The sequence below is a fragment of the Athene cunicularia genome, assembly GCF_003259725.1.
Source record: "Athene cunicularia isolate RWA chromosome 4 unlocalized genomic scaffold, athCun1 chr4_part1, whole genome shotgun sequence".
Classification (NCBI taxonomy): Eukaryota; Metazoa; Chordata; class Aves; order Strigiformes; family Strigidae; genus Athene; species Athene cunicularia.
Genome location: NW_020799098.1, coordinates 1778782 through 1787859, shown reverse-complemented (window position 1 = coordinate 1787859; position 9078 = coordinate 1778782). Strand labels below are relative to the sequence as shown.

The 9078-nt window shown below is 48.1% G+C and overlaps 1 protein-coding gene across 1 annotated transcript in view; it reads left to right on the top strand.

Moving 5' to 3' along the window:
- Positions 1-4503: 4503 nt before the first annotated feature.
- ATRN (attractin) overlaps positions 4504-9078 on the top strand; it is a 154521-nt gene continuing 149946 nt past the window's right edge. Inside the window, exon 1 of the mRNA XM_026846890.1 lies at positions 4504-4525. Within this exon, the coding sequence (XP_026702691.1) occupies positions 4504-4525 (22 nt within the window). The remainder of the gene's footprint in view (positions 4526-9078) is intronic.

The following is a 9078-nucleotide window of genomic DNA, read 5'->3' as shown; positions in this document are numbered from 1 at the left end:
CTACAGGTCCAGCCACTCCCATGGAAGTCAGCCGGACCATTCACCCTCTTAATTACAAGTCCGTGTGTAAAAGTTTGGATGAAGTGTAGTTTAATAAACTTTGCATAAATGCTAGACTCCGGATCCCAGAGGACTTAGTTTGCTGAAACCGAATTAGCCTGAGGTGCCTGAACAACAGGGTTTACATCTGTTCTGCAAACACAGTCCCTGGCCAATTATTAAGTTGATTTAAACCAGCATAATTTCACCCAGGGAAGCCAGCAGCCTAGCCCATGCCATACTTCGCACTCAACGCTGCAGCCCCAGTTCTCTTTTTGCTTATACTATGAAAAAGCAGCAGCTCTCCCACAGCTGATGGTGGTAGACTGGTGTGAAACAGGAGCTACGTTCAGGCAGGTTCTTCCAAAGCTGGGCAGGCAATGCTCCAAAGCCCGGAGCATCGCTGGTACTGGAGTGCTGTGCGGTTTGCAAAGCATCTCAAGGATAAGACGTATGAAAGCCAAGACAACATAATTTAATAACTCCATTCCTCAGCCAACAGCATATAGATTCAGTGCACTTCTGCTACAAGAGCCTCCAGTGGAAATCTGCTTGAGTAAGCGATGTGCAAGAAGCTTTAGGGGCATCAGGAAGGGGGTAGCATTTAAAAAAGATAATAAAGCTTTGAGACGAAAGGTGCTGCCCATGGAGAAGGGCCCAAATGCCAAAGTCATGTGTTTCTCTTCTCATAAAAGTCAGTTTTTTCTCTGTGCTTTCAGAGACTTTATTTTTGTAATAGTCTCGCTTTTCTCCAGCATGAAGCCAAATCCCTAGCAGCTACTAACCGAGAGCTTATGGACCAGCAGCCCAGAGTGGCACAAAAGGGTCACTGGTCTGACCGTGGCGGAGCTGGGGATGTGGAGCTCCAGGGTTGTTTTTGTCGGGAATACTGAGGAGTCAGCTGTGGAAAGGACTTTGCACCGGCTGGCTTTTTAGCAGGGTGTTTTCGTGTACAGCCGCATCAGGTCTTCAAGCAGGAGTGGCTCTCCTGAGAGCTACTAACGAACATGCTGGATCATTAGCCTCAGCCAAAGGGCAGGTGCTTAAACAACTGCAGGCAGCCCTGCTCCATCCCCTGGGGAGCTCCGGCAGGGAGGAGGGAGCGTGCCAGAGGTGCATGCTCCGGCTGCGATTTCTGACAGGAGGTCACCAAAACAGCCCTGAAGCCCAAGGCTGGTGTCTCCTGCCACTGCTACTTTCTTGGTCATAGCCAGGGAAGGTGGGTAAAGCTTCAAGCAGCTGAGAAAATGAAGATTAGCATCTTATCCCAGATGGCGAATAACATAAGTCATCTTTCCCAAGAGCTAGAAGGAATCAGCTTGATGTGTGAGCCAGAGGGAGAACTGATAGCAGAGCTAAGAGACAGAAATAAAGCTAACTGGTGTCTATGGGTAAGTTTATGCTTCAATCCCTCAGTTAATCACTGCCCGTCGGTGGAATTGCACCCAGCAGACGTTGGGTACTGCACAGGGTCTGTCTGTGCAGCAGCCAGAAAAGCACCTGCACCCCTGGAGCGGTGCCTGACCTCCCCGTAATCCCTCTGACGGGGTGACTCCAGTGCCCGGGCGGTGAAAGCTGCCACGGGGACGGCGGTGCCAGGGGACAATTAGGGAAGGTGTTTCCATCCCGGGGATGTGAGTCAGCCAGAGCCAGGCTGCACGTCAAGGGCAGCAACTGCGTTTCCTTGTCGCAGCCTCGATGAGGGTTGGGCAGCACTGTTTGACTCCCTCCAGAAAGGGCAAAGGCAAGGAAGCGGGGCGCGCTAAGAGCCTCTACAAATGAGCTGGGGAAGAGGAGAGGATGGGGAGGAATGGATGTGATAGCATCTCCTTCCCTCCCTCCTCTTCCTCACCCATCTGATCTGTCTGCAGGAGGCGAGACCTCCTCAAACACACCCAGCACCGTCTGCCTCCCTGTCTGCCGATGCGCCCTTGTTGCTAAGAGTCTGGCACCCATCATGGGGCTGCCGAGGCTCTCGCTCTACCCAGCCACCACAGGCACCAGCTGCTCACCCAGCCCCGCCGTCGGAGGAGAGAGTCACCGAGGTCAGACATAGCAGAGATGCTTCTCCGCGAGAAACGTGGAGCGTCTGGCGCGGCCCTTAACAATATGCAGCCTGTCTTTGCCGTTTTGTCCGGGTTTTTGTTTTGAACATACAAAACTGCCTTGCCTCCCTTTATTCTTCCCAAGAATACCCCGCATAATGACGGCAGCTCCTCTCTTTTCAGCCCCTTCCCTCCAGCTGAATGTGCAGAGGGTGACATTACACCAGGCTCTGAATGCCTTTCGTTATCCTCTCGCAGGGCTCCGTTTCGGAAGGAAGGAGGGAAGACAGAGTTATTTTTATAGCATCTGAGGCTCTCCCCAGACTGCATCTAACTTGCTATTGTTGGTCAATGATCTTTCGATTACTCGCTACACTTGGGACTTTGCTCTGTTCTCGCAAAAAAGGGCTGATGTATTCAACACGCTCCTTCCAAAGACCAGGCTGGAATTGGGCGATTAGGCTACGCAGGAGAGTTGCTCGCAAACAAAGCCTTTCTTTTTATAAAAGTCAGAGTTTGATAGTGCAGTTGACTTTTTTTCTGCAGCATTTTGTGGCAGTTATCAAAAAATATCCATCAGAGGCATGCTGAAGTGATTTTTCTGTTCCCAAGATGTTCAAGTTACTTTCTTTTGACTTTTTTCCTCCCTTTTTCCTCCTTACTCTTTATACAATACTCTGATTTTCATTATGAAGCTGGAGGTTATCTCAAAAACCACCAGGATTTCAGAGGAATGATTATGGCTCTGGGCTGGGAGCCACATTTTCCAGGTTTGGACTTGACTTTAGTCCCTAGTCTATACAAATTGACATTTTCCCAAACAGACACTCGGTTTTCATAGTTACCCAACGTGAGGCAATCAGATGCTGGTCTTCTGAGCCTGCACATCTGCCCACTAAAATCAGATGGAGATATATGGGTCAAATCTTTCCATAAAGCTCTTTCAAGACACAACCTGAAAATAGAAAATCTACAAGAAATACGGAAGCAGAGCAAATATACAGCGAGTAACTCGGCCACTGAGATGCTTTTTGCTGAGCCTGGATCTATGCAGCAACCTTCGTGGTGCTACAGATGTACAGTATGAAATACTGTTGCTTTTGAATTAGATATAAAACCAAGTTCCTAAGATTTTTAATCACTAGAGCTCTTCCAGGGCTCTGCACAGAGACAGGTGATATAACCCAGGTCCACCGGGCGTTGTTACCATCTCACTAACCACCATTTCCACATCAGCTTTGGAAGGGTGCAACGTTCTTCATTTTCTCTCCTAATTTCTGCAGTTCAATAAAGTTTTATTACTAGCTTCCCCTCACCCTAAAAATGAAAGATCTAAACCAACTGTGCAGATGCAGGTATTTTTCAGCTATTCATCACTACTGTGCCTGCAAATCTATTAGACCTTTGTTCCTGGCAGCACTTTAGTTATTATATTTCATTCCTTATTAAGTATATTTTTGAAGAACCTTTGGTCATTACCTCGACATCTAAATGAAGGAAAAGGAGAGGTCAAACTAGACCTCTAGCAAACTCTGAGTTTATGCCTAAATGTGCTTAATAATTGGATGTGTGTTGTTAAACATGCTCACAGCAGGATTTCCAGGTGGGTGGGAAGAAAACAGCGTTTCTGTGCTTACTCCTGCTGTCCCGACACTCGTATCTGCTGGGGAACTTTGGTGGAAAAGCTCCTGATTTGCATGAGAGAAGGACTTGTGCCAGTGTGAGGTCTGGGACGTGATCACAGAAACCCAAAGAAAACAAGGGTGAGTTGTTTGCAGGAAGTCTGAATTCTGGAGAGGAAAAAAAAAACAACCAAAAACAAACAAAACAAAACCTGAAGCAAAAGCCCTTCAAACGACCCAGCGAGTGTTCTGAAGGAAAATCATGTGGCAGCTGTTAAGTGGAGGGTTGGCCCCCACACCTCCCCAGACCATGACCAAGCACCTCAAGTGAATCTATTTGGGTCTGGGCCCGATCCTGTCCAGACTCAGACTTCACCAGCGCTGCAGAGGTGAAACACTGAGAGAAGAGGAGCTTTGGGGAAAAGGAGATTTTGTTTTGAGACGTCTCAGTTGCTTGCCCTGAAGTTCCATTGAGTGAGCAGGGGTTCAGTGTCGTGTGTGAGCTGCTTTTTGCAATAACAGGAATTTCTTTCTTGCTGTTTTCTTCAGCCTGGGTAGGCGAGGAGTTTCTGGTGGGGTATGAGGGATGCTCTCAGTGCTGGATGGTGGGATATCCTTTTCCTTTCTCTTGATGTTTGTAGAGCATGGAAGATGTTTTGGGTAGGGAGCGAGGACACACTGCTGGAGCCAGACTGCCCCGTGTCGTCTGGATAGAAGTAGGGCAGCTGGAAGGACCTTCAACAGAAGGGACGGGGCTGGGAGGTGCTGAGGATTTGGGAACGTGGGCAGAGGTTGCAATGGGTGGAAACAGCAGGTCAGGTGAGGAACTGAAAAACTGGCAACGCTGGGTCGTGAGCTAATTGGAAATAGCTGGTTCCAGGCCCTTGGGAAGGTAGTTATTTCTGGAGTTTAGGGCTCCTGTGAACCAGCTCATCTCAACGGAAGGCAAAAAGCGTGTATAATACAGCATTATGGTTATGGCTTCATGTGATTTTTGACCCCAGATATCACCATGACTTGCTCCGTTTTGAGTTGTGCAGATAAACAGACCAAGCAACCAGCTTCCCAGGGCAGCTCCATTGTTTACACATCCATGATATCCAGCTCAGCCGTGACTCAGCCATCAGCAATGATGTTCTGACCTTATTAATATCAATGGGAGTCTTCTTAACGAGGACATAATTTCACCCCAGAGGCCAATTCATTAATTAGCATCCCCAGCTATCCTGTCATTTGGCATATGAAGAGGATAGTAACTTGACTTATATACTGAGCAAGTATGTGCTGAGTAAATACGCATTCAATTGCACGTACAACGACAACATACAGGGTCATAAAAGTTTGGCAGCAAGAGTGAACAGAGACGAGTGTAGCTCCTTGCTCCAAACATAATTCACTGCTGGTGGTACCCCTTCATTTCAAAGTCTCATCTAAAATCAATCATGTCCAAGGAAATGCTTGCTTAATAATTAGTTGTTGATTTCACATGCTGCATGAAGTTGTGTGAGAGTCAAGTGCTGCTCTGATGACATTTTTTTTACAGCTGTGATAGTTGGGACTCTTCTGTCCCTTAATGCAATACCCTCCCGACGTGTGGTTTGCAAAAACACCATTGTCCTGCTGCGCCTGTTGCCAGGAAAGAGTGTTTTAATCATTCTAGTATGTCTATTATGAAATATTTCTGTTTTCCGAAATAAAAATAGCCTAGCCTGCACTCTGAGCTAACCTAACTCCTCCCCTTCCAAACAGTTTTTTCATGTCAGAAAATGGCCTGCTGAAGACCAAAAAAAGAAAAAAAAAAGCATTTTTGAACATTCCTTGCACGTCAAAATTGAACAGATTAAGCTTAATTTAACAATAATGATCTCCCACAGTTAATGTTTCATGCAAGACAGCAACAGGGCACAGTGTGATCACAAACAAGGTCAGGAAAGGATTTCTTCTATTGTGCACATTTATGGTTGTTAGACTTCTCTGAAACAGCCAAGACTGGCCACTGGCAGCTGATGAATGCTGTATTAGCTGGACTGTTGGCGTGTCATGATGTGATAACTCTCCCTGCTCTCATTTGCTGGATGATCTTTTCCTAACTCTGCATTTAAGAGAGTTAACATTTGCTTGATAAAAACCCCACCATCCTTTATTTGGTAGAAAACCTTTTGATTTACCAATTTTTAAGGAATTACTATTGGCAAAAGGGTAGGGAGAGATATAAGGAGAGATGGCATCTTGTGTTTTTTTTTTACCTAGCTGGAAAAAAACCCCACACAAATTGTTGAGCACACAAGCAGTTCTTCAAGTCTGACACTGATACAAAGAATTTCAACCAAAGTCCAAGATGGGAATAATTTCTCCAAGTTTATTCTCACCTTGTTAACCAATGTTTTTACTTTCAATCTCTTGTGCAACAGCTAGCTACGTTTGGCAAGAAAGGGGGGAGCAGGTGTTGTGAAAATATAAGTAATATTTTTCATAACTGCAAGTGAACGCAAACAGGTGTGGGGAGAGATAAAGCTGAGCAGGGAGGCAATATCTGACAGCAGATGCCAAGCCCAGGCCTGAGCTGCTAACCAACACACGCGGTGCAGAAGCTGTGCCAGAGATGTTTCCACTGGTGGGAACCCTTTGGCTTCAGCTGGTGGGAGCAGCTTGCACTGGCAGCGCCTGTGTGACTGTACGGGGTCTGTGGGGCAAGATTTTGGTAGCAGGGGGGCACAGGGGTGGCTGCTGTGAGAGGCTGCCGCAGCTTCCCCCATGTCCGACAGAGCCAACGCCGGCCGGCTCCAGGATGGACCCAGCACTGGCCAAGGCCGAGCCCGCCAGCGAGGGTGGCAGCGCCTCCCCGAGAATGTATTTAAGGAAGAGAAAGGGAAAATTGGAACAGCAGCCAGAGAGAGGAGTGGGAGTGTGTGGGAGCAGCATCTCTGCAGCCGCGGTCAGTGCAGGAGGAGGGCAGGAGGTGCTCCAGGCCCAGAGCAGAGGTTCCCCCGCAGCCCGTGGGGCAGCCCATGGGGAGGCAGCTGTGCCCTACGCCCAGGGAGGCCCCGGGGGAGCAGAGACCCCCCCTGCAGCCCGGGGGGACCCCACGCTGGGGCAGGGGAGGAGTGTGAGGAGTCCTCCCCTGAGGAGGAAGGGGCGGCAGAGACAAGGGGTGATGAACTGACTGCAACCCCCATCCCCTGCCATCCTTGATGCTGGGGAGAAAGTGAAGAAAATCAGGAGTAAAGTTAAGCCCAGGAAGAAGGGAGGGGTGGGAGGAAGGTGTTTTAAGATTTGGTTTTATTTCTCATTATCCTACTTGGATTTGATTGGTAATAAGTTAAACTAATTTCCTCAAGTCGAGTGACAGTAACTGGCGAGTGATCTCTCCCTGTCCTTAACTCGACCAACAAGGTTTTCATTATCTTTTCTCTCCTTTGTCCAGCTGAGGAGGGGAGTGACAGAGCAGCTTTGGTGGGCACCTGGTGTCCAGCCAGGGTCAACCCACCTCAGTGACACAGAGAGGACAATCCAGAGCTCAGCCTCACGCGCCGGGTGAGTCTCAGAGCCAGACCGGCTTTTGCCGGCAGCACCCTGGATAATGGCAGCGGACAGTATCTGAATCTGCAGATTCAGGGCATGCTGGCAGTCGTTTGCATCCGAGGAAAACACATCTGTATAGAAACACCCTCTCTGTGCCTCCACCTCTGTATAACCTAGAAGGTATTTGTAACCTATTTCTCATCTCTGACATCTTTTTGGTGTCCTCTGGATACCAGGTCAGCCCAGCATAGCATTTTTAAAATGAACCCAAGATTTCAGTCTCCTTCCTGGGGCCTCAAGCAGAAAAGGCAAAATATATCAACAATGGTTTTGTTAGACAGATGCTTGACTGACAAGAAGACGCAAACTGGTCTTTAGACTGTTTTCTTCCCCATCTGCTCAACACCCTTCATTATCCCTGGTAACTCACTTAAAAATCACCGAGACTCCCACTAAAGAACCTCCTTCAGCTCAGGCAGGTAACTAATATTTTGATTTCTAAATGCAAATGAACTATTTAAATATGGTGAGCTGGCTATTCCCATCCGGTCTGTTGTCTGTCTTTGCATTACTGTACCTAAACCCCAGTCAGCCTTTTTTAATAGGGAAAATTGAGGAGTATCTTTTTTTGCTTTTCATTTAAAAAAAAAAAAAAATCTCAGATGTTGACATCTTTCCACATTTTAAACAAAGTATAAAAGCAACTGCTTGACTAAAACTCCAGATACAATCATATTAATGGAGATAGACCAAAGGCAACAGTTACCCAAGAACTCCAATATGGTCAGCTTTCTCACTCCTTCTTCACCCTGCTGAAAATGAAAGGTCTGATAATTTCTAATAGCATCTGTGTTTCTGCTCCACCCTTCCTGCTGCAAATGGCACCTTGCTAGTGTGTATGGAAAAAGAGACTGCTGCTTTGCCCGTGAACTCAGGGGAGGGCCACAGATTTAACTGCGTTACTTCTTCCTCCCCCAGTCCTTTGCTGTTACGAATTAAGCCCTAGAAATCCTTGGTGAGCATTAGCTTAACTAGTTTTCCAGGGTAGGAAGGTATCCCTTTTTGCAGATCGTTATTTTCTCGTTTACACAATTTAGTAAGACGGATGCATCTTCCCCATTTTAAACAGGAAACCTTTACTACCAAGTGATGACAAACATCCCATGCTGGTGAGATTATTTTCTTGCGCCGCTGTAATTCTTGCATGAACAGCGGACTGCTTATTTTGCTTAAGCCAGACCCAACGATGGTGGATCTCAGCACTAAGGAAACTATCACCTGGAAAACCCCAAGGCATAACCTGAGCATGAACAACTCCAGCTTCAAGCCCTCCTGCATAACGCAGCATCCCTTCCTTCTGCAGCAAACCAAGCCTTGCCATCCTGTAAGTTTGGCAGCCCTCTCTCCGCAGGGCAATCACCCCCTCCGTCGTGTCTGGGGATCCCTGCGGATGGTACACACCTCTCCTCGCCGAAAGCCCCTGGCGTGAGGAGCTGGCAGTGCCCTACTGAACCGCACAGCCACAGGTGGAAGACCCTGCAGCAAAACAAGCACGAGTAGTAATTAAAAAAAAAACAAAACACACAAACCAAAACTCGTTGTTTTTTTTTCTTATTTCCCCTCCCCTTCAGCCCCGAGGCCTCCCTCAAGGCCCAGAGCCTCCCCGCTCCCCACAGGGGCTGAGTTTTGTGGGGTGGCTGAGGAGGCAGGCCCGGGGGGGGAGTGGCGGGTGATCTCCGCCCCTGAGAGGCCTTTACCCGGGGAAGAGCCGAGGAGGAGGCTGCGGGGACACCCCCAGCGCGGGGTGAGGGGAGAAAAAACCCACAAAAGCCACTAACACCCCCCCCCCC